The sequence below is a fragment of the Phyllostomus discolor genome, chromosome 4 (genome assembly GCF_004126475.2).
Source record: "Phyllostomus discolor isolate MPI-MPIP mPhyDis1 chromosome 4, mPhyDis1.pri.v3, whole genome shotgun sequence".
Classification (NCBI taxonomy): domain Eukaryota; kingdom Metazoa; phylum Chordata; class Mammalia; order Chiroptera; family Phyllostomidae; genus Phyllostomus; species Phyllostomus discolor.
Window position 1 is genome coordinate 38054466 of NC_040906.2, and position 24292 is coordinate 38078757.

At 33.6% G+C, this 24292-nt stretch overlaps 1 protein-coding gene across 5 annotated transcripts in view; it reads right to left on the reverse strand.

Moving 5' to 3' along the window:
• COL3A1 (collagen type III alpha 1 chain) overlaps positions 1 to 23324 on the reverse strand; it is a 40314-nt gene extending 16990 nt beyond the window's left edge. For 4 of the 5 annotated variants that reach the window (XM_036023189.1, XM_036023191.1, XM_036023190.1 and 1 more), the window contains exons 1-24: positions 22760 to 22847; positions 13112 to 13302; positions 12804 to 12854; positions 12263 to 12376; positions 10883 to 10963; positions 8878 to 8931; positions 8351 to 8404; positions 7529 to 7582; positions 6708 to 6761; positions 6487 to 6540; positions 5822 to 5875; positions 5343 to 5387; positions 5153 to 5206; positions 4661 to 4705; positions 4068 to 4121; positions 3369 to 3467; positions 2785 to 2829; positions 2535 to 2633; positions 2284 to 2337; positions 2054 to 2161; positions 1779 to 1832; positions 856 to 954; positions 502 to 555; positions 246 to 344 (exon numbers count right to left, since the gene is read on the reverse strand). In XM_036023189.1, the coding sequence (XP_035879082.1) occupies positions 246 to 344; positions 502 to 555; positions 856 to 954; positions 1779 to 1832; positions 2054 to 2161; positions 2284 to 2337; positions 2535 to 2633; positions 2785 to 2829; positions 3369 to 3467; positions 4068 to 4121; positions 4661 to 4705; positions 5153 to 5206; positions 5343 to 5387; positions 5822 to 5875; positions 6487 to 6540; positions 6708 to 6761; positions 7529 to 7582; positions 8351 to 8404; positions 8878 to 8931; positions 10883 to 10963; positions 12263 to 12376; positions 12804 to 12854; positions 13112 to 13302; positions 22760 to 22832 (1743 nt within the window). In that variant the 5' untranslated portion in view covers positions 22833 to 22847. Of the gene's footprint in view, positions 1 to 245; positions 345 to 501; positions 556 to 855; positions 955 to 1778; positions 1833 to 2053; positions 2162 to 2283; positions 2338 to 2534; positions 2634 to 2784; positions 2830 to 3368; positions 3468 to 4067; positions 4122 to 4660; positions 4706 to 5152; positions 5207 to 5342; positions 5388 to 5821; positions 5876 to 6486; positions 6541 to 6707; positions 6762 to 7528; positions 7583 to 8350; positions 8405 to 8877; positions 8932 to 10882; positions 10964 to 12262; positions 12377 to 12803; positions 12855 to 13111; positions 13315 to 22759; positions 22848 to 23112 lie in introns of those variants that run through there. The other variant, XM_036023188.1, reaches the window with a different exon arrangement.
• Between the last annotated feature and the right edge of the window lie 968 nt (positions 23325 to 24292).

The following is a 24292-nucleotide window of genomic DNA, read 5'->3' on the forward strand; positions in this document are numbered from 1 at the left end:
ACTACATACACACTCATAATCAAAAACTGCTTTCTATAACTAGGTTTACATGAATGTTGCCACTTTTCCCCAAGACCTCTACCAAAAAAAATATTTTTAACTCCCTTCTCCCATAGTGTTTTGATTTTCATATGTTCTTCTGTGCTTCGAAGCACAGGTCAAATTTTGACCATTTCTGTACTTCATTTGGAAAGTAAAAGGCCTTCTGTCAAAAAGTTATTGAAGAAGTAAAGGCAGGAGCTCACATCATTTCCTTTAGGACCAGGGAAACCCATGACACCAGGCTGACCCCGGGGACCAGGTGGGCCTGGAGGACCTGCACGACCAGATTCTCCTGGACTTCCCTAATGAGAAAAAATTACATTAATATAGGTTTGATAAAATATGATCAAAATATATAATATGCATATCAAGGCTATAAAATGTACATCAAGGAGAGGTCCAACCATGCATGCCATTATTCACTGGGCTTATAAAATGAGATGTTAAGAGTGTACATACGGCTGGCCCTGGTTTTCCATCACTGCCTGGTCCTCCTGGGTTTCCGGGCACACCCTAAATTGAAAGTCATTCAAGTATTTTAAAAATAATTTTAAAAACATATATCCATCTATAAAATTTTGAGATTTCCATTTACATAAGAAGCCTTATATATGCACATTTTTTTCTTTCAATAAAGTGTCTTAAAGTGTTCTATTTTCTGTTTTTTTTTTTAAATCTATACTTGCTTAAGTTTTCCTAAAAATTTTTTGTTTTGTTGTGAGCCTATAAAAAGTGTAGTCTGATTAAGATGACTTTGAACCTTCTTAATTTGCCTTTTTTTTTCCCTTAGTAAATAGTAGTGTTTCTCTTTACCCTCACTCCTGGAGGTCCAGGGGCACCATCTCGGCCAGGCTCTCCAGCAGCTCCTCTGGGCCCTGCGGGGCCTGGACCACCACGCTCCCCAGCGGCACCCTACATGGTGAAAGGGATCAACAAATATGTAAAAAAAAGCCTTTGTTGACCTAGATATTGACAATATTTCGGTTTCAACTAGAGAACTTCATTTGGTCTCTTAAAAAGAGCTAGCCAGCCCTGGTTGGTGTGGCTCAGTGGACTGAGTGCTGGCCTGTAACACCAGTTCAATTCCCAGTCAGTGCACACATCTGGATTTCAGGCCAGGTCCCCAGTTGGGGGCATGTGAAAGGCCACTAGTTGGTGTATCTCTAACCCATCCCTGTTTCTCTCCCTCTTTTTCTGCCTCCCTTCCTATCTCTCTAAAAATAAATAAATAAAACCTTTAAAAATAAAGAGCAGATGTGGTGCTGACATGTTCAGTATAAAATCACTGTTAACTATAAATTGGATTGTTATATTTGAAATATTTTGAGGCAACTTTGATAAACATCACATGTTTAAAAAACAATATTTAGTGGCTTAACAATATATTTCTATGAATATAAAGGTAAATATCTTTGATGGTATGAAATCATATTTGCATATCAATATGAAAATATGCTATACAAAGTGTTTGAAGAACTTTTAGGCATGAGGCTGAGATAAATAGTTCCCAACTGACTGGTAAGTTAAAGGATTCTTACAGAGATTAAGTGACTTTAGTTACAAAGGTAGAAAGATGGCTTGTCAGGGGCTGGAACCATTGTTTTATACTGGGAATTTTTTTTAAACTCTATTATATTTCTTGGAGATATTTAGGTTTTACTTATGGGGAACTATATAGAAGAATATGCCTATTTCTGGTACTAGCATTTACGAAAATAGAAACTCAAGTTTTCTACCTTTTCTCCTGGAAGGCCACTTGGTCCAGCAGGTCCTCGAAATCCAGGTTGACCCTGGAAATTGTGAAAGGCAAATATTTCAGTCCAAAGCATTAGAACTTTTCATAATTCTTGAATGGCAATAGAGATATTTTCATGTTATAAAATGCTTTAAAACAATATATGAGATTGGGTATTCATTATAAGGAAAATCATGGTTGCTTCACCCTGAAGGTGAAGTTCTATATGGGCGATAGTGATGTTGTTTTCCTTTTAGATGCCCATGGAAAACATACCCTTTCTCCTGCAGCTCCAGGAAGTCCATTTGAACCAGGTTCTCCAGGCGAACCATCTTTGCCATCTTCACCCTTAGTTCCCGGAACACCTGGGGTACCAGCTTCGCCCTAAGGAAGGAGGCCAACAAAGGAATAGTGACTGAATGAGACTGCAAAATTCTTACCTGTTTACTTTCTAAGTATGTTTTATTTTTCTAAGAGATAGCCAAACCTGTTGGGGTAATACTTACACGTTCACCACGTGGTCCTGGGTCTCCTTTGGCACCATTCTTACCGGGTTCACCCTAAATTAAATAAAATCTTGGTTTAAAAAACAGGGAGAACAGACTAACAAAATCATCACCAGTAACATTCAATTATAAAATGAGAGTGAAATCAACATAAACTCAAGTGAACAAGAGTAAAAAGCTTGCTGTTTATGTTCTTATTGTTAAAATAAAGCCACACTTTTCAGGTGACAAAGGAAAAATAGGTAACTTACTGCAGAACCTCGCTGTCCAGGAATGCCATTGGTACCAGCTGGTCCTGGAGGCCCCCGAGCTCCTGGCAGTCCAGGAGCTCCAGGAATACCAGCGGGACCCTAAAACCAACCCCAAAAGACAAGCCTTAGCCAAAAAAGAACTTTCTTTTCTGAATAGCTAACTTCAGCACCACGAATGTATTGTCATGCAAATAAAGGAAGCCAAAACATGTGCTGGGTGAGATGAAGGTGAGGGGAGGGGGCATCTTACCATTTCACCTTTACCACCAGGAATGCCATTGGTCCCAGCAGGGCCCTAAAGGGGAAATGATGCATATTGATAATAATGCAAATAGTGCATATGTATTAGAAGTTGTTTATATATTTCCAAAATAAATTTACTGGTTGGTGTTGTGTTTTATAGGTGATTCCTCCAATTATAGCACAACACATAAAATGTAGGCAAAATATTATCACTACCTGAATAAATTAGAGATAATGTGAATTTTTCTGAAATATTAAATAAACAAATAGAAGAGGTTTAGTCTAGTTTCTTCTCTGAATTTTTTATTGGTGATTAGTTTGGGGCATATGCTTTTAAGTGTCAAAAAGCTATCTTGTAATTTGTTCTGTGTCTTATAAATATTCAATTTGTAGATTTGAAGAGTGCAAACCTGAAAAACTACCATTTTCAGTACCAATCAAATCAGCATTTATCACATTAAAGTCATTGCAGAGCATTAAGCAAGATTTTTTCAAAAAAGCAATTTCAATTAATAGCAGTATTAGAACATATGCTTTCATGATATGAGTGTAGCAACACACTCCCTGTCAATAGCCATGTCTGCTACTCACAGGAGGACCTGGGGCACCAGCATGTCCCTGAGGTCCAGGTTCTCCTCGTTGTCCAGGGGAGCCATTTGTACCAGGAGATCCCGCAGGTCCAACTTCACCCTAAGGGATAGGCCCTAAATAGTTAATTTCCCTTGCCATTTCTAATTTCTTAGCCAAATTACTTTTCAGTCCTATTTAAACCCACTTCTCAAAGGCCAGAGTAGAAAGACTATACATGCTCTATCTAAGGGACATCTATATATACTCTGTGAATCATTAATAATAATAGCAGAGAAAAATAGTAACTATGTGTGTGACTGTGTTATCTCTGTGTTCCAGAAATGACTGGGCAAAGGGAAATGACACCAGAAGAGATATCAGGATAGCTGAGTGCCAGGTATAAGACACCTTGGAATCCAGGAAGAGAGAGAAAAAGGGCACAAAGACAAAGCGACAAAAGGAGACTGGGCTTCTAATGCTGAGCACACAATAAAGTATACAGATATCATATTATAAAGTTGAACATCTGAAATTTACATGTTATTAATCAATATTACCCCCAATAAGTTTAATATTTTAAAGAAAGAATAAGACTCTAAAGATCTGTATAGATAGAGGATATCCACTTGACTGGTAAAAAAATTATCTTCAAGAAGCCACCCAATAATTTGGTTGTCTACAAGGTGTATTTTATATTCTTCTATAGAAATACATGCTTACCTTAGCACCAGGGGAACCAGGGAATCCGGCAGTTCCAGGGGGACCAGGTGGGCCCTGAAAACATTAAATACCATTTCAAGACCTCTGAATCAAGTATACGAAAACAAATGCTAATAGTGGATAATCAACATACCCAGTATGAAAGACAATTATGCATATAAAAATAGTATTTATCACTTGTGAATGAATATTATGTGGAGAACTAATGTGGTAATATAAAAAGGGAGTAAATTCTAAAGTTAGAAAATTTGGATCTCGCCCTGCTCCAGACCTCTGCCCCAAATTCTATGACTGTAGGCAGGTCACTTTGCCCTGAGCTCTTGTTGATAAAGCAGAGCAAGCATGGGCACTGCAAGCACCGCATGGATGTTAGCATCGGCCAAGTATAGGAGTATCAGAAGTTTGGTTACGGGGTTAGCATTTCTAATGAACTGATTCTAGATTTTTTATTTATGGGTTTAGTGTCATTTTGAATCAAATATTTATGAACAATGCTGAGTTTTGGGTCTCTAATCCATATTCCGATATTCCACAATCCAGGGTAATCGCTCATTACCCTGAAGCAAATCAGAGTTAGATAAAAAGTTACTTACGGGTTGTCCATCACTTCCTCGAGCACCATCGTTCCCTCGAGCCCCCTAAGAAGAGAAGTTTGCCTTAAATATCTTCTAAATTCTGAGAGACTGGTGACAAGTAATACTTCGACTAAAATTCTCACTCAATTGAGTTAATTTTCCTTGAATATATTAAAATCTGCTTACTGATTACATATGTTTAAAAGTCAAATGGTTAAAACCCATACATAAAACAATGATCTAACAGAAGTATTGGATTTCGCATTTTACAAACTGAATTAATGTTTCTGTAACATATGCAAAGTTCATACTTAAAAAATATCCTCAACAAGGATAATAACTATAAAACACTCATTTCCTTATAATTAGGACTAGAATTTTATGGAGGTAACTTTCAGTGTGATACTGAAGAGAAGCAGTTTTTCATCAGATTGTCACAGCTTGTAAAACGCCTGGCTGAGACCCTTTGTGACTCTGGGCTGTGATAGCTATGCTGCTAACAACACTCACTGCAGCTCCAGGAAGTCCTGGCCGTCCTCTCTCACCAGGAGCCCCTCTTGGACCCTACAGAATACAATGGAAAGTATGGTTATATGCTAAACTTGAGATGCCAAAGAACAGTTGCTGAGATAACAAAGCAACTTTGGGGTTAGATAGAGGCTAAGAGTAATACTGAGAATTATGTAGGGAACATAATTACCATGGGTCCAGGAGCTCCATTTTCACCAGGAAGGCCATTTTCACCCTAGAAACATAAAATGTATTACCACCGTATGTAACAGGAAGAAAATTTTTAGTTTTTTAATCACAGCATGTTGTGAAAAATGTTGTGGAACCCAAGAAAAAAAGAGAGACACATTTTAAAAATATTAAATTTTTGTAGCATTTTGTACTTACCGGAAATCTCAGTTTCTGTATTTTAAAAATGTATGCACTAAACAGAATTAATTAATGACTAACTCAGAGATGTTCATTTACTTTTAATCTAGACAGTTCAAGTTTCAACTTCCATGAAAGCTTCAATAGAACATCTCGGTTAGTCACTACTATGCACTTTTTATAATGCAAAATTCATTTAACTTTCTTCAGAAAAAGTTAAATCCCAAAATACAAATCTTAAATTTAGTTATAACATTTAAATAAATTTACTACTTATGAAAATATATTGTTGTAATTCACCTTTAATCCAGGAGCACCTGTTTCACCCTTTTCTCCATCTCGTCCATCAAAGCCCTATGAAATATGTAAAAATAGTAAAAATATTAAAAATCTACTAATACTACATGATACTTGAAAACTTTACATTGAGTTTTTTGTTACTAGTTTTCCACATAACAATATTTTCAACATTAACATAAATAATTTAAAACTTCTTTAATTACATTGAAGACATTTGACACTGATTTTATAGTAAAAAACCTGACCTAATTAGAAATTATAATTTAGTCCAATCAAGATGTTGCCTTAGCAGTAGAGTAGCAAATATCAGTTTCATAGATATTTATTTATGTTGATAGATTTTTGGTTCAGTTGGTTGAATCTGCTTAATATTTTGCATAGAATAAAACTGCTTAATTCTATCTGTAAATCATATTGACTAAGTCCATGATACACATAAGTAATACATTCTTGTATTTTTGTCTGACAATTGTGATAAGAAAATTAAATTATTTTTTCCTAAGTCTTTTATGCACTTAAAATCAGCTTACTTACTTTGTATAAAATAACTAGTTTGTTGTTTGAATCAACCATTTTGGCACATACTCAGTGTCCAATAGTATTGGTTAGGCAAGTACATGTTGCCAAATGAAACAGCTTATAGTTAATTTAGAAACTCTACTTACTCTATGTCCTTTCATACCCGGGAAACCAGGCATACCAGCTGGACCTTTCATACCCTAAAATTAATGAATACAAAAAATTTTAATGAAGCATCAAACAGAATTACAATCCAGTACTAAAATGCCTTCTATTTTAAAGTTTAGTACAATTTAACTATGTAATAATTTCCAAGCTAAGACCATTGTGAGTACTCCAACTAATTCAGTGGATGCTGAAGACTTACCGGAGGCCCAGGCAGTCCTCGCTCTCCAGTTCGCCCAGGTCTTCCTGATTCCCCCTAGGCAGAGAAATAAACAATACATAGTGTTTGTATAAGTGAAAACACATTATAGCCAGTTAACAAACTGGTTAATTTGTACTTTTCTCACCAAGAACTCATGAAAATGAGTTGGGGTAAACATAACTGTGAGATCAACTTTCTTAACAGAAGGAATAAGGAGGGCTTTTCCCACCTTGGTGTAAACTTATGAATAATGTAGGCATCTTTCATCACTGAATTAATATGACCATCTCTCAATCTATTGAGAAGAATTTGTAGTTGAAAATTAAATGTGATGGTGATTGTGGGGGGAGCGGGATGTAAGGGGGGACGAAGGGTAATGGGAAAAATACAATAAAAATAAACTTAGAAAATTAAAATTAAGAAAATTAAATGGGAAAGAAAAAGTAGCATAATAGTAAATAAAGGTGTTTATAAGTTTTGAAATTCATAAAGTACTGATATTAATCTATCCATTACAAGAGGCAAAGAGAAGAAAGTTTTATCTTCTCCTATTAAGTGGTATAGTCCCTGGATATATGTTCTCGACAGAGTCAAGAAGCACTTCTGTGGGTTCTGCTAGTTTGGGACTTAAATGGTGTATGTAATTATGCAAATACTATATAGATATCCAAAGATTAATTGATATGAGCTAAAATGCCATTAAGATATTAACAACTTGTGAGTAAGGGTTTTCTCTCTGAAACTGTTGCATATAGTTTATGCTGTTTAGAATATTCTAAGTTGGATTTTGCTGTATCCCCATTCAACTTTTAAAAACTTACATCTTTTCCAGCAGGACCAACTGGACCCATAGCACCAGGAGGTCCAGGAGGGCCCTGAAAATAAGGAAATAAAAAAGCAAATAAATCTGTAGATTTTTCTGTTATGGTCAACCTTTTATGACACATTATATGTATTAATGTAAACAACCTCCTTTTAGAAAATACTCTCAGTATTTCTCATCAAGAAAATAACACATTTAGTATTGTACCTATATCAAGTTTTTACTGTTTGTTAACTTTTTTTAATAAAAATTAAAAATATTGTGCTTCTATGTTTTCTATCATATGTGTGTATTTATAAACTTATATGCACTTCTACATTTTTGAGATATTGAATTTTTAATTATATAAGTATTTTCTAATATTTTTGAAATATTAAAAAACTTCACCTTACTTGCTTATTTACACAGCATGTTTTCTTGGAGAAGCCTATTAAATTATGTTTATTTCTACTAAATTAAGTTTTAAAAATTATATATCAGAAGAGTAGATAAAAAGGTGAACTGAGTGGCTATAAGAAAATTAAATCTATATTTAAGAGACAGAGGATTTGTAGCCACACTAGTAAGTGGACTATTGTGATAGTTAATTAGCCAGAGATTTCCTAGAGTAAATAGTATCTTCAAGATATTTAAACCATTAAAAGAATTCAAAAGATCTGTGAAACCCATTCAACTATCATTAAAATAACATTTATTATTATAAATTGAAAGCATAAACTTAATCTATACTTTGTAGAACCTATAGTTATATTTTAGAAAATGAAGGTGGTTTCTATATAGAATTTTCAATTTATTAAATATAGATATAATTGTTACTTACGGCAGGACCAGCTTGCCCAGGTTCACCAGGGGCACCTTGGTATCCTGGAGAACCCTAGTGAGTAAAATAATATGTAAATATTTTTAAAGTAACTTAACCTTCATATAATTCATTAGACCTTGAAGACAGTATGACATCAATATTTTTAGGTGTAGCAAGCAAAGTTTATTCCAGTTTACAATGATTAAAATAAAAATTTTTCAGATCAGCATAAAGTTAATTTATTTCATTTCATCTACTTCAGTCCATTGAAACTGAATTGTTTCAAACTTAATCATGTTACCTGCAAATGAAACATGTGATTTAACTTTATAGAAGTTTTCTAATTAGTTGTTCTAGTAGTTGTTGGTGGAATGGAATTACATATGAAATTCCAATATCTTTGCAGGAATGAGTTTCCTGGTTGTGACTTCTGTACTCAGTTGGGATTGTGCATGCTTGAATGGCTAAATCATGGCAGGCTCTGTATTAAACTTGATTTATATAATGTGCATGAAGAAGAGGACAACAATGATGGCTATACTTACAGGCGAGCCAGGGTGACCAGACGCACCAGGGGGGCCAGGAGGGCCTGGGGGGCCCTGGAATGTAAATTTGAAGAGTAAATACAAAGTAAATGCATCTGAAATACTCCTTATTGGAGCATCAAAGAGAGGCCTTTGTTTAGGAAAGATACTAATACTTCTAAAAATGTGAACAATCTACCTTATTATATAATAACTATTCATGGCTATTTTATTATAGTCATTTTATTGTATTTTATTGTACTTATTTACAATAAAGATATTACCAAAATGTCACCCTAAGTGAAATTCCCACACAATCAACAAAAATTATTCATAAATATTATAAAATGGTGGCCTGAACTCCCCAAATGGGGATTCAAAACCTGAAAAAATACATGCAAAATATTATGAAAACCTTTTCATTGTTAAGATGCTGGTAGAAGTGAAGAAGCATTTTTTCTCTTTGGACTGGCAGTCCAACACATTGTGGAAAAATAGTTATCTGCATACTACACAACCTAGTTTCTAAAAATGATGGTGTAAATCAACCTAAAAATTCTTAATTACATAACTAATTTATGTAGACATAAAGATTTGGATGGGCATATGAGAATCATCAACATAATGAATTGCAATTATAATCAATTGCCATTATTTTTCAGAACCATAAACTAGGAAATGAGTTCAATGTTGTCACCTATTTTTTTAGACTTATTAAATTTATAAAACCAAGCTGTAATTAAATTTTCTCTTGTAACAACTTTTATGGAATGTTAATTAGTGGCTTTTTAGGTTTTCCTTTGTAAAGATTTTATTTATTTATTTTTAGAGAGAAGGGGAGGGAGGGAGAAAGAGAGGGAGAGAAACATCAATGTGTGATTGCCTCTCATGTGCCCCCTACTTGGGACCTGGCCTTCAACCCAGGCATGTGCCCTGACTGGGAATTGAACTTCGACCCTTTGGTTCACAGGCCAGCACTCAATCCACCGAGCCACACCAGCTGGAGTGGCTTTTTAGGTCTTTTAAAGTAAAAACTGTGTATCTGATTTAATAATAGGATTCATAATATGAATATAGCCGAGTAAGACCAGATACTAACACAGTTAATATAATTCTTCTTCTGGCTTTGAAAGATATCCCCATAAAAAATCATAGCCCCTAAAACTTTAGAGACTAGTACAATTCTTTTCACAATTTATTTTATGTGAATTTTATTGTTCATTCCTTAACTGCTCATTTGGATATATTAGTTAGACTTTGTCCTTTCTCATTTTAGAAGTCACGAATATAAGGTCCAGTGATCTGAGCTATAGTCCTCCATAATCCTTGAGAAGACAGCATCCTGTTTTATTTATACTTATGTACCTTTTCCTGGAAGTAAAATGATAACCTTTCTTAGCGTTGTTCCTCCTGAGAGGCTGTCTACAACAGGGTCCTTTATATGGGACAACATGCATCACATCCCTGTGTCCAGATTTCAATGATTTTTGCTGTTTTCTTCTATAAATCCTTTGGGTACAATGGGAAGAGCTATTATTATGGTAGGTGAACCTAAAGATTTGATGAATTCTGGAAGTAATTGTATTTGATTCCAGGATTTAAAGTGAGACAGATTGTGTTATTGGACATTCATCACTAGTTAATGAAAAGCCATTGAAAAAAGATTCTGAAAAACTGAGGTGAGAAAGAGAAAAAGAGGAAGTAAAAACACAAGAGTTGGTTGAAATTAAGAACATATGAGTGTGAAATCTAAGCATGAAGGTAAGTGGGGCTCACTGGTATAGGTGGTTGTATAAGGAAGAAATGAGGGGGCAAACAGGATGAAATGAGAGGTGATAAGGGGAAAATTGGGATGGAAGGATCATGATAATTCTATCATTTTCTTCCCCAGCCTTAATAGAGAACAAGCTATTTTCTACAATTGTGTTATATGCTGTATCACTAGAACAACTAGAACAACATTCAAGATTTAACCAAATGGAAGAGTAAATAATGCTCTAAAATGCTGAGAAACACTTGTACGTACAGCTGGTCCGGGAAAGCCAGCCATTCCTGCTCCTCCCACTCCAGACTTGACATCATAGGATTCAAACTGGGGAGAATAGTTCTGTAGCAAAAAGACCAGACAGACACAATCATTTTGATATGTAAATCATGCAGTTTTTTTTACATAAGTATTTAGAAGTGAATGCAACACCTACTATTCACTAAGAAGAACTTTCTGCATGCCAGGGGATGTGATATGTATTATTTAATTATCTTGCTTATCTTGTTTCTCTGTAGCATTAGATATTCTACAGAAATTGTTGCTTTGTATTCCACAAATCATTCAACTTACTACATGCAATATTAATCTCAAATAATTTGTTTCTATATGCACTTACCTAAAATATTATTTCTAAGCTATATCCACAGCATTAGAAACATAAGATCATAGACTGTTTGAGGCTGGAAGAGGTTTCAGAGCATGTGTAATCTGACCTCATTTTGAGCAGAAAAATGAGGTCATATTATTTTCCTGACAATTAATAACTAAAATTTATATACCCTGGCTTTTGGTTAGTGTGCCCAACATAGTCACCCCAAAACAAACATCTACATAGAATATAAGCAGATGAATAAAAGAAAGGCTCATATGTTTATTGGATTTCCTTGGAGAGATTGTTCTATTTTGAATTCTAGGTTAAACAATGGGTTCTGTTGATCCCAGGATAAGAATAATTAGATGATATCCTTTGCTTCCTGTTGAGCTGATATTTGAAATTTTTTTAAAAAACTTGTAGTAATTTCTGTATGTGTTTTTAAATTTCTCCTTACTCTAGCACAACGAATTCTCATTTCATTTATTTGTTTGGTTATTTGTTTTACATGCAGAGTTAGTTCACTGTCATGCTTTTAAAGAAGCAGGTTGTGCTGTGAAGGCTTGGCAAGAGTAAATGCATAGTATGAAAAATCCCATTGATCTGAAGTCAATAAGGAGTGCTCACAGCTCTTCAACTGATTTTTGTTCAAAGTTTAAGATGGTTTACTGTGGGGGTTATAAAGAAAATAGGCACAGTTCCAGCATTTCCTAAATTCTCTAGGTTAATTCTTTTGGAAGTTGATGGTTCATTTTTCAAACATGGTGCATACGTTATACGACTGCTAAGAAGTTGGGGAATTTTGCAAGGATATTATAGCAATAGCATTAGCATTGTAAGGAAGAGTAAATATTTATAAGATGCTTAGAACAGTGCCCAAACACGTTCTAACTTAGTGTATAAGCACTAAGTTAGAATTTGTTAAATATATAAAATCAGAAAATAGATATAAGGATCCCATAAAAGTGAGATGTAATATAGGCTAAGGAAAAGGAAGTAAGTGGGTATTTTAACACAGGGAAACTTTTTGTCCAGGAATTTATTACCTGACCAAGAGTAGGGCATGATTCACAGATTCCAGGGGGGCCAGGAGAACCAGGGGAACCTGGTTGTCCTGGAATACCAGGATCACCATTTCTCCCAGGAATACCAGGAGGGCCCTAAAAATATCATAGATAAAAATTAATGAAACATTGAAAAGTCCTAGTGTCTCAGAATCATTATCAAACTGTAGCTTCTCTGCTTTGTAATATGAGGAATCAATGTAAGTAATACATTGTCTTGGGAATCTATACCTTTTAAACCAAATCATACAAAAACTTTCACTGTCATTTATTCCATTGTCATTGACCTTTATTTTATTTTTTCAAACTGATAATGGGAATGAAGACATTATGTAGAGTTTGGGAAACTTGAATCTTTACATGTACAATCATGGATTATTAGTTTACTTTGCATCATTATTTAAATATGTGCTACCAAAGGAAATGTATACATAATGAAAGTTCAAATATAAATAAGCTATCAGGGGAAAAAAACAAACCACTTAAGGAACTAATTTCATTCCACTAAAAAATGTTTACTTACTGGATCTCCTTTGGGGCCTTGACGTATATGACCATTAGTAGGGGGAGGAGGCTAGTGAATGGAAAAGATACAGATGAAAAAGACATAAGATCAGTTTTTCTGTGAAGTGTGTTCCAATTTGCACATTTATTTATCCCAAATTGCATCCAATCTCTAGTTTTAAAACAGAACATACACCTTTTATTTGTAATATGACATGATTTTTTGACAGACATTACTTTCACTTCTTTTTAGACCTTTAAAATATAGGAACCAGTCATATATTTCAATATAAATATTGAAGATCTATACATTTTCTTTATACTCACAGCTGTTGGAGGCTGTGGGCAAACTGCACAACATTCTCCAAATGGGATCTCTGGGTTGGGGCAATCTAATTCTTGGTCATCACATATTATGTCATCACAGAGAACAGATCCTGAGTCACAGACGCATATTTGGCATGGTTCTGGCTTCCAGACATCTCTGTCCGCATAAGCCTGACCGAGATGGGAACATCCTCCGTCAATAACTGGAAAATAAACAAGATAGTATTATATTTTCTCATGTTTTACTGAAATTTGATTTTAAAAATGTTATCATGACTGTTTCTAATAGGCAAATAGAGACAATTTGAAACACATAATATATTTTTATTGAACTAATGTGTATCTTCTTATGAATATGCCTATTCAAAAAACATCCACAAATTAAATTACCAAGAATATCATATTCTTCCTACATAATTTGCTAAGTAGTAAGAGATTGAAATACTAAATCTGTTTATTAATATCACATTGGCACACCATACTAAGTTTTTCTTAAGGCAGGAAGTAGTCTAATTTCATTCACAGTAAGAATTTAACAATAATGAAAATCACACTAACAAACATTTATTTATTAATTGTGTAATCAAAAACAAGCCTTTTGACCCAATTGTTATTCTTTACTTTAACAGTAGATGGGAGCATTAAACTATAAGATAATTTTGTTACCACCTCTTTAGACTTTCTGGATTTTATTAATCTCACTGAGAAATTCAGGAGAAATCTCAGCTGCTCTAGGCAACATAACACTCTCCCAGAATCCTGGGAAAGCATTAACAAAGCTCATTGTGTATATTGAGTATCGCTGTCAGGTCTTTTGAGCTTTTAGGTTAACATGATATAACATAATATATTGGATATCATATGGATGCACAAAGATTTCCAAATTACAAAAAGGAGGTGTTTTTATAAGCAAATATTGGTAAGAAATAAGTAAAAATAATAGGAAAAATATGAATCACGGCCATGTATTTGAAGCTTAAAATGGTCAAAAATTTGCTTCAACCATAATTTTAGATGGTTTCAGCAGCTATTACCAATGAATCAGCTTAGGGGTTGCCAAAAGAGAACCTGGTCTCAATTCTTAAAGCATTAGTTGCGGTTGTGGTTAAGTACAACTTTAGTTCTTGAGGATTACTATGATAGCTTGCCAGCATTGAGTAAATAAGTAAGAAGTTTCTAAATATCTGCAAAAATTTTTGCAAACAACGAAGGATGTACTTACTGCTGAGTATCTGTATTTTTGTAAAAAGTGAACTTTCATTTTATTTTCTAAGAGCCAAGATCTTAAATGTCTGCTGAAAGAGGCCTCCCTGGAGGAGGCAAGTAGTTAACAACCACACTTTGCTGCCTTGTCCCAAGAGGCCTTTGAGTGGGTCCTGAGATTTTTGTATCTGAATACTATATACAGTCACATACATACATATCACCTTTTTAAGTTCCCTTTTCTATGTTCCCTCCATATCTGAAGTAACTGATTTAAGTTTATGCTAAAATACTTTGGATTTACAGGTTTAGTTGGTTTGATAAAAGTCCACAGCAAAGGATATTTTCAAAACCTGTGGACTCTACAGCCTCCTAAAATTGCCTCCACTCCTGCTTCCATTTATGCATGCAGATTCAGCTTTCATGATCTTGTGCAATACCCTTGATGGATTCAAGAAGTTTAAAAATTCTTTCTTTGTGTTACAATTATCCAATGTGGTCTACAGCTAATATAGGAAAGCATAATTGTTTTATTGTAATTTTAACTAGGAAAAGTTACTCTAGTTCTTCCTTCATGTTTGAAACAAATATATGGGACTATTAGGAAGAAATATTGTCTAAGCTTTTAAAGGATCATTCCCTTTTACTCAGTGAGCATAAAAGCTGAATTCCAAATACTTACCTAATGCAAATGAAGGAGGCCTATTTAAAGTGTTAAGAACGATATGCTTAAGAGAGGTACAAACACACGTTTTCATATTATTATGAACAGTAATAATATAAGAGGGTCTAAGTATTAAACTCACTGTTCTCTAAACATAGTTGACATTTTAAGAACTAAGTTCACTGTATTTCCAGAAAAGAGCTGAGAGTTTTTAATGAGATGGAAGCCTGTTTAGTAAAATTGCATGAAATACTTTCTTTGATCTTTGCATTGGCTTCTTTTTCTTAAAATGAATGATTTAAAATTTTTCTCTAAATTAACTTTATGAAATGTTCCAATAGATTAGTTTTAGCTCAATCTTTCCCCATTAATAATGTGGATTTCAGGCTTCCCTTTCCCTTGAGAATACTATTAGAATACAGAATGTTGACTATTGGTAATAATACTTTATTTGTGCTTGAAACCTGCCAAGAGACTAGATCTTAAGTGTTTTCACTATATACACAAACAAAAGTAACTACATGTGGTGATGGATGCATTTTATAAGTTGATTATGGTAATCATTCCACAATGTATATGTATATCAAATCATCACATCGTACTCTTTAAATATATACAATTATATGTCAATAATACTTCATTAAAGCTCAGTAAAATACTACTGATTTATACTAATGATTCTTTCAGCTGTTTGTCTCTGGATCAGGAATATTTTTCTATGTTTAACACAGGACTTGTTATAAAAATTAGTCATTGAATTCCAATGACATTAAAAACAAATGAGTATAATAGTTTACACTTGGATCAAGTAGCTCATATTTTAAATATCTTCTCTTCCTGTGTTCTTAAAGTGCCTTAAAATTGACATAATTTTTCCCTTTTGTATACATTTTCCCATGTTTATGCCCCATTGAAGTATCATCACATCACTAGAAAGTATCTTCCATTTGATCTAAAACTACTAAATAAATGGGCACAATGATCAACTTACTAAAATTGTAAACAAATTTATTAGAATTCGGTTAAATGCAATGTTATATAATCAAAAACTGTTATTTAACCTCCTGCTTCCAAGTTTTATTAAAAACCATGTGCATTATGTTTTTGAAAAGATAGACATCTCCATATAAAAGTTAAGTTATTTTAAAGTATATATATTTTTTAAAAAAGTGATGCTGGTCTTAGTAATAAAAGAAAGTTGGAACGCTTTAAAATTAAGAATTAATGCAGTTTTATGTATGCCATAACTTATTTCACAGACATTTGAAAGAAATTTGGCTCCCCTGAAGAGTTAGTTCCTGTAGAAACTTGTGGCTGAAAGTCAGACTTTTCTCTATTGCATTACCTCAGGTAGTTTTTTAAAGAATGGTGAAATTTTTGCAGTTTCCTCTAATTCCTTGTTCTACGCATGACAAAATATGGTTGGCGATATGTTCTCCTGAAAGCTAAAACTCTCACACAGATGTCTCATGGCCCTCAGTTTTAGTCTTGTAGCCTAGTAATTACATGGGGAAACCATAGCAGTTAAGGGGAAAAAATGTTTTGTTTTCAAGAGGGATAAAATAATCCAGGAAGCCACTTGCAGCATGTAGAAATGGCAAATACAAAATTGAATCTATAAAGAATAGTCTCATAGCATTTCCTTCTTTTCTGAGACATCTAAACTCAGAGATACTTTGATTAAAAAAAGGTTAACTACTTTTTCAAAAATGTTAAGTAAAAAATCAAATAATCCCATCTTCACTGCTGGGCAAGTAATAGATTTTCCAGTTGCTTTCCTTATTGTACCTGCTTAAGCTAATTCTCCCTGTTCCAATTTGTAATTAATTTTTAACTCCACCTCTCATGTTACTTGATGTCTGTGGTTCCTGTTACCAAGTACAGCCCTGAAATTTATTTATGGTCACATGAGCAATTCATTAGTCAAAATCACCTTCTTGCTGGGATTTAAATTACAAAACAAAATGAAGCTAATATATGACATAATTGATTCATAGCTTCTTTTATTTTCCTAGCTCTCTGTTTTGGAACTCTGGAGAAAAATAAAACCAAGTAACATAATCTAGTATTTTTAGATATACTTAAAGCTTTCCTTTTTGTTTTCATTCTTCAAATGTTAATTTATGATGATCTTGTTGTTGTGACTGAAAAAAATGCAAATTGTTTGTCAAACTTCCTTTTTGTGGTAAAATAATATTTCCTAAAAGCATACAAATTATTAATTTAGCTTGAATGACAAGTTTAATATTTTGTCTTCCTTTTTTACTGATAGATGAGGTATGTCAGTTATCATAACATGTTTTTCTGTTACTTTAGAAGGTTGAACATTCTGTAAGTGAATATATGACATTCATATAGTTTCCAACTGAAATGTTTGACTTTTAAATGACACTAATGTTTGGAGAACATATATTTTATTAAATATGTTTCTGCTGCTTATATTTTGGTTGGACTATCTTTAAATACGTCAGTTAACAAAAAGGGCTTTGAAGGACAAAATTATAGACCTATATAGATGGATAACTTTAATTTTAAAATGTTTGCATGAACAAGGTAGATTTTGCTTATTCTTATTCCCACCAAAAATACTGAAGAAACTTTATAAATCATCAATCCTAGATGTTTTCTCATTTTATTTTTATAAACATATGATTTTTGTATCTCCAATTAGAAATTTCCTTTTAGGTGACTAATATTTTGTTCTGAAAAAATAAAAATAATTAGAAAATTAAAATGAAAGGCATCATAAATCTGACAATCAGCAATGGTATTGCAATATAATTGGATTAGTGATAAATTGTACAATTCTTAATAAAATACATACTACTTTTTTATCATAGTTTTCAAATATCTTTAAATGTTATATTTGATAATCAAAATCTTATATCTTACCTTTATTACCACCAGGTCACTAAGTGCTTTAATTTTTCCCTTACAGTAATTTTATTTTCCAGTAATAGTAAAACACATTAGACAGAGCTTATACAGTATCTCCTATGTTATAGCCAGTGTTCTGAGTGTCTTGCCTATCTATCTACCCACTCTTCCCAAAGGCCCTCAGATACAAATGCTATCATAATCCTCATTTTACAGATGAAGAATCTGAGACACAGAGACATTAAGTAATTTTCCCAACATGATACAGTAAGGGGTAGAGCTAGGATTTGAATCCCAGAAAGCTGTCTCTAAGTTTGATACTCTCAACTATTGTGTTCCATTCCCTTTCTGCAGGTTCCAAGGCAGGATAGGCTTAATGGTGCCAACTTCAAAGCTCTGTCTCTTTATTGTTTCCAAACCCTGCAAGTTTAAAGAGTCTAAAAAGGGTAGTTTTTTTTTAACAAAGGGATACTAGTTTTCCGCAGAATATCTTTCTTGTCTAGTCTCAAACCAAGAAGCTAACATCTGGAGTTAAATTCCGTTGTTTATTTTCTCCTGACCTTATGAAAAAGAATGATATCTCCAAGGCCACCCTAATCACATCCAGACGACCACCAAGATTAAATGTGACTGGAAAACCTAGCATATATTTTACTGTATGCAGAAAAGTAGGATTCCAACAGCAACAACAACAAACTGACAATAATACTTCTGTATCCAATGTCAAAAACATTGTTAGAATGTCATGCTAAGACATTGATTTTTCAGAAAATACTTACTAAATATTATTATTAATAAACTGCTAACTTCATTAGATGCTTCCCTTCTAAGTTAGACATTATGAACTGAAGATGCAGGTCCAAAGAGAATCTCTCTCATTCTGATTAACTTGAGAAACCCAATCTGTTTGCCATCCTCCATACCAAATACTACAGCAAACAAAGTCTCAGAAAAGTAAATGCTATCTTACCGAAGCAGCTATTTCTCAATGTGAGTTTTAAAACAGCAATTTGAATTTTTAAGTTTCTTTATCTTTGATTTTTACATCTCTTGAGCATTTTAATTTTGCCCTCTTGTTTGAACTTTTCCTTTTGTTCATTAAGATTACATTTTAAATGGCAGTTCTTGACCTCAGTTATGGAAAGTACAAGGGATTTGTTAGTTAATCTGAAAGGAATCCACTTCTGCTGTGTTTTCATTAAGCACAGACAGACATTCTAGTGGTTAATGTAACTCCCCAAACTGCAGTTAACAAATGATTTGTGTAAGAATAGCTATCTCATTTTTTCCGTTGTCATCTTGACATGAAACAGGCAAAGTTTCCCTTTTCAAAACTCTGGATTTTTTTTTTACACTATACCTCTCCCTCTGCCCCCCACATTTTGAATTTGGAAAACCGTGGGACTGAACTTTTTCCAGGGAAAACTGTTTTACAAGAAACAGTCCACTGAGACGTTTCCAGAAAGTTACTGTAGACCTGAAAACTTTACAAATGTTCTTCATGTCCAGTAAAGACAATAACATCTTTCATGTTTAAACTATAACTCTTAAGCAATCCACTTTAATCACTTCAAGACGATGATATCTTTTGATGTTGCAGAATGAAAGAACTGGGCTACAAAACCTTTGGAACTCTGCACCAAAGAGGAATCATCATCCACAATGAAAACCATCGGGTTTCAGTAGATGGCACTCTTCTCTCTGCGTGACAATCCCAGGTCTGGCATGCAGCTCTGTAGGTGTGGGACAAGGGGCTATTCTGAGGAGCTATCTAAAGTCTCAGCTTTACTGGAAAAAAAGAGCCAATGGTTCTAGATTTTTAAAAATAAGACTGTAGATAAGACATCGATCCAAGAATCTTCACTAGTTAAAAGGCACATAATCACACTCGTCTTTCCCAGAATTTTTCCAATGGATGTGCTGGCTCTTACAATGCTGAAAAGTTTAATTCCAGAATTTAATCAGAGTATCTATTTACCTACAGGGCTTTAGATCATCTGATATTGAATACTCTGGCGGTGATAAGGAAATGCAAGTCGTCATAAATGAAAAACACAATATTTTGTATTAGTACTTTATTTACTTAGAATTTATATTACAGAATTGAATATTTACTGGTTAGGTTATAAGCAAGTCTCTTGTTTAAAAAATAGATTTACCAATTCAAAGTGGAGTACTTAACAACAGAAAAATCTACCTTTTTTTGTTACCTTTAGAAATGCATTAGCTCACGTATTTTCTAGGAATTCTACTTGATCTGTTACAAGATCTCTTTTTCTTACTACAGGTTAGAAGATTCTAAGATTCTTCTAACCTGTAGTAAGAAACTGATTCTCTGAGTCCATTTACAAGTTTATAATTATAAAACAATTGAAGGCCCACAGTCCGTTTTTACAGTGGTATATAAGAATATAAAAATATAAACTCAAAAGTTAGAACATTTTAAATTAAAATATAGTTTATCTCCCTGCCCTAATGAAGAATTATTATTTAGTAACATCTTTTCATTTATCTATCTAATAAGTGATACTAAAATACTTATAACAAATGAGGGCTACATTCAAAATTTGAAAATATTTTTAAAAAAGTCATTATACGCTATATATGGAACACTTATATGTGGAATTTTGAAAATGGCCATAATATCAAACTCACTTCCCAATAGTCTTTAAATATTGTTACTATTGTGTGTAAGTATATGTATTTGTCAATATGTTATCAGTAATACATTTATATTCCTAAAAAAGTAGTATTTAGTATTTAAAATTCATACATGTAATATTTTTAAATCTCATTATAAAATAAGGAATCCAGCTGTAACATTTATGTTGACATTGGTTATGCTACTCTGCCTGTCAGCCACTAGGCGGTGACTCTTTGTGTTTAAATTTTGGCGTGTTTATAAACTACAGGAAATATAAAACAGACCACATTTCTCCATTGGTGGGATGAAATACATGAATTAAATAGAACTTTCACAAATTTATAAAAATATTACAATTCCTTGTGAGGCCATGTTTTATGCTCCAGGAAATTCATTCAAATTCATGTCAGTAGACTAGAAGGAAGCATTCCTCAGGGCTGTGCTGTTTCTTTCTGAGATTCTCAGGGAATACAGAAGAAACCCATACCCCAGAGCTAGATATGACTGTTCTTTGCATGCTGTGTATTCAGCTACCTCCTGTAACCTTCCCAAAGCTAATCCACCAGCCAAATTTTCTTGTAAAACCTATAAGGAACATAAGATGTTTAACTTAAAATACCTAAGCTTTTTTTTATGACAAACAAAAACAATAAGCTGAACAAAATCCCTTTAAACTTCTTTTGAACTTAATAGCATACAAGTGTGTCAGCAAAATTTTATAGTTGTTATTTTCAGCAGCTAAAGAGAAAAGGGAAAATTAAAAAATCATGTGATATAAACATAATGTAGGTATCAAACATTTTTTGCTCCCTAAGTTTGGATTTAGAAGAAAAATAGCCATAGTGCTTATAAAAATTGTAACTACTAGGCAATTACAAATATTTTGTCTAGTCTTTAAACTTAACACCAAAGGTTTGTACACTTTCCAATAAATGGGAACTCCATGATTTTTTTCAGAAATCAGAAAAACTTAAGAGCTTGGAAAAAATAAAAGTCTTTATTGAGATGGGGGTGTGGTAATAGTCACTTGGTAATCTAGCCAAGCACTGGGAGTTGTAGCATCTTCTGCGAGAGACAGAATGGGGAAGAAAAGAGTCATAAGAGAAGATGGAGGACTGGGGATTCTAGGAAAGAAAGGAGGAGGAGGCAAGAAGAGAGAAAAGAGATGGAGGCATAGGGAGGACATGTGATGATGAGGGAGGGGTGATAGAGAGGGAAAAGAGGGGGAGAGTTGAGGAGAGACAGGCTAGCCTAGGAAGTGGGTGGGGTGATGAGTGAAAGAATTAAAAGAGGGAGGAAGCTCAAAGGAGCCAAAAGGGGTGGAGAGATAAGAAGGGGGGAAAGGAAGGGGGAAGAGGAATAAGGGGGGTGAGAGGATGAAAGGAGCGAGAAATAATGGGTGTTTCTTTTCTTTTGTGAAGAGAGACAATATCACTGAAGAAATGTCATTGGGTGTTTCCCTCTATCTACATATATGACCTGTGAGGACATCAAAAATATTTGATACTAAAAACAAAGAAAACCATTTTCAGATACCATATTTGCAAAAACTGTAGGTTTAAATGTAGACATTTTTGATTATGTGAAAATAGAAATTGATGTGTAATGCCTTCCTCTAGCACCCTCAAACATGACATTTAAGTATTTATTTGTATTTAAGTTTGTATTCCAGTATGCCCAGTATTTTTATGACTAAGGGAAACATATGAATTAAGAGGAATATTTTCAATAATCAAATAATGAGACAAATGTGGTTTTGGGGAAATTGGAGCATAAAAATCATTGTACTTATTAGAAAATACAACAAATTAATCTGTTTGAAGTCAAACAGTATTAGTGTCTTTACCTTGTTTTCAGAAGTTAAACATTTCTGTGGCAGATATGATGTAAAGTATTCTCTTTATTAATGCGAATGTAGGTAAAAATGTAGAACTTACATAAAACACTAGATTTTTAACAACAAACCATTAGAAAATAGGTATTAATCAACCATGTAAGTGCTTGAAACAGAATAGAGATAAGAACCATGAAAGATTTTGAGCAGTTTGAACTTATTTAAAGGTTTGAGGTATTATTATCATGTTGCCATTTTACAGAAATTTCTTCAGTAATTCTAATGATGTGTAGTATTTTCTTTTAGACCATTCTTAATGCATGCTATTTTTTAAATGCATTATCTTATTGGAAAAACAATGCTCAATATACTGTCTTTACAAAGAGCCCAGCATACAAAGGAAAGCATAAACGTATTGCAGGAGACCAATAACTTCCAGACTGCCTAGGGAAGCATTCCAAGACATTAACAATACAAGAGGGGAACTTTTTAAGGCCATTTTAAGAGTTTCCAGTGCCGTTAACATGAAAAGAAATTAGTACAAAAGCATCTTTATCTTAAACAACCAGCGAACTTTTAAATACAAAAATGACAATATATTTTCTGATCAAATGTAATAAAAAAGTACTATCATAGTCAGTTCTATGCTTCACAATTGGGAACTTACAGAGGAAATTATCATTTAGGAGACTAATTTCTCCTTGATAACTTTTTTGCAAGCAGAAGTAAAGAAAAAAGCCCATAAAGTTTGCTTTTTTTTTCAGTCAGTATCTACTCACCTTCCACGAGCTGTTGTGCCAAAATAACAGTGGAATGAAGCAGAATGAGAAGTAACCAGGTCCCCTTTTGCACAAAGCTCATCATGTCTAAATATCAGACATGAGACTCTTTGTGCAAAAAGGAGAAAAGTAAAGCAGTTCAAAGTAGCACCATCAGTTGTTCCCTGCCCTTCAGCACCGGGCCCGTCATAAAAGTCAGCCACTGAGATTCCTTTGCTTTGGCCTTAAATAGGAAAAAGTTTGGCTTCCCTTACTTTCCAGCCCCTTTCTGAAATATGAGAGCAGCACCCATCCCCTTAGCAGAAAGAGAAATGATTAATATGTCTTTTTCCCTTATAGAAGACACAAGCCACAGAGAAAAACAGCACATCTGGAGCTTGTGTGCATCTGTTTACATATAAGTTTGTTACATATATGTTTATATAACTTAAGAATATATATCAAAATGCTGTGCCTTGCATTTTAATAAAATAATTAAATGTATGCATTTTAAAAAAATTTTCCCTTGTAACATTACCTGCATAATTTTGGGAAAATGCCTGGTGCCCTTTGCTTTCACATAGCTAATTTGCAAACCTTATCTTCTTAGGAGTTTTTTATATGTGTATGTGTGTGGATATATATATATATATATATATATATATATATATATATATATATGGATTTTGCCAGATTCCACTCTAACTCAATGTAAAGAGGAAAACGTAAAGATTAACTGAAAGAAAAGCCTGTTGTTCCTTTTACTCACCCACCTACCCTGGGGACTGGAAGTTTAATTTCAGGCAAATGTCAAAAGATAAGTATCTGAGCTATGTTTGAATGGCATTTTAAGAGTCAAATACTTATCTATTGCAGTTTCTATTTCTCACACATTTCTTTAGGTAGCCAAAGGGTGATTTCTTGTGAGAGATCAAATTTTTATGCTGCCTGTGAAAGCCAGAACAGAATTTTTCTAGAGAAAAAGTTAGCTTTTACATGTCTTGATTTCTTTTTAAGAAACAGGAAGAGAGCTTATCAAATGAAATATCAACAGAAGTTGTCATTTCATCTGAATTCATATAAAGATAAATATTTCCAAATTTAGACTTTCATATGCATGAAGTCCTAGTCATATTAACATAGATTTTCAGTGTATTTCTGGATCTAAGGAATAATTCTGGGACACATTTGAAAAAGAGGC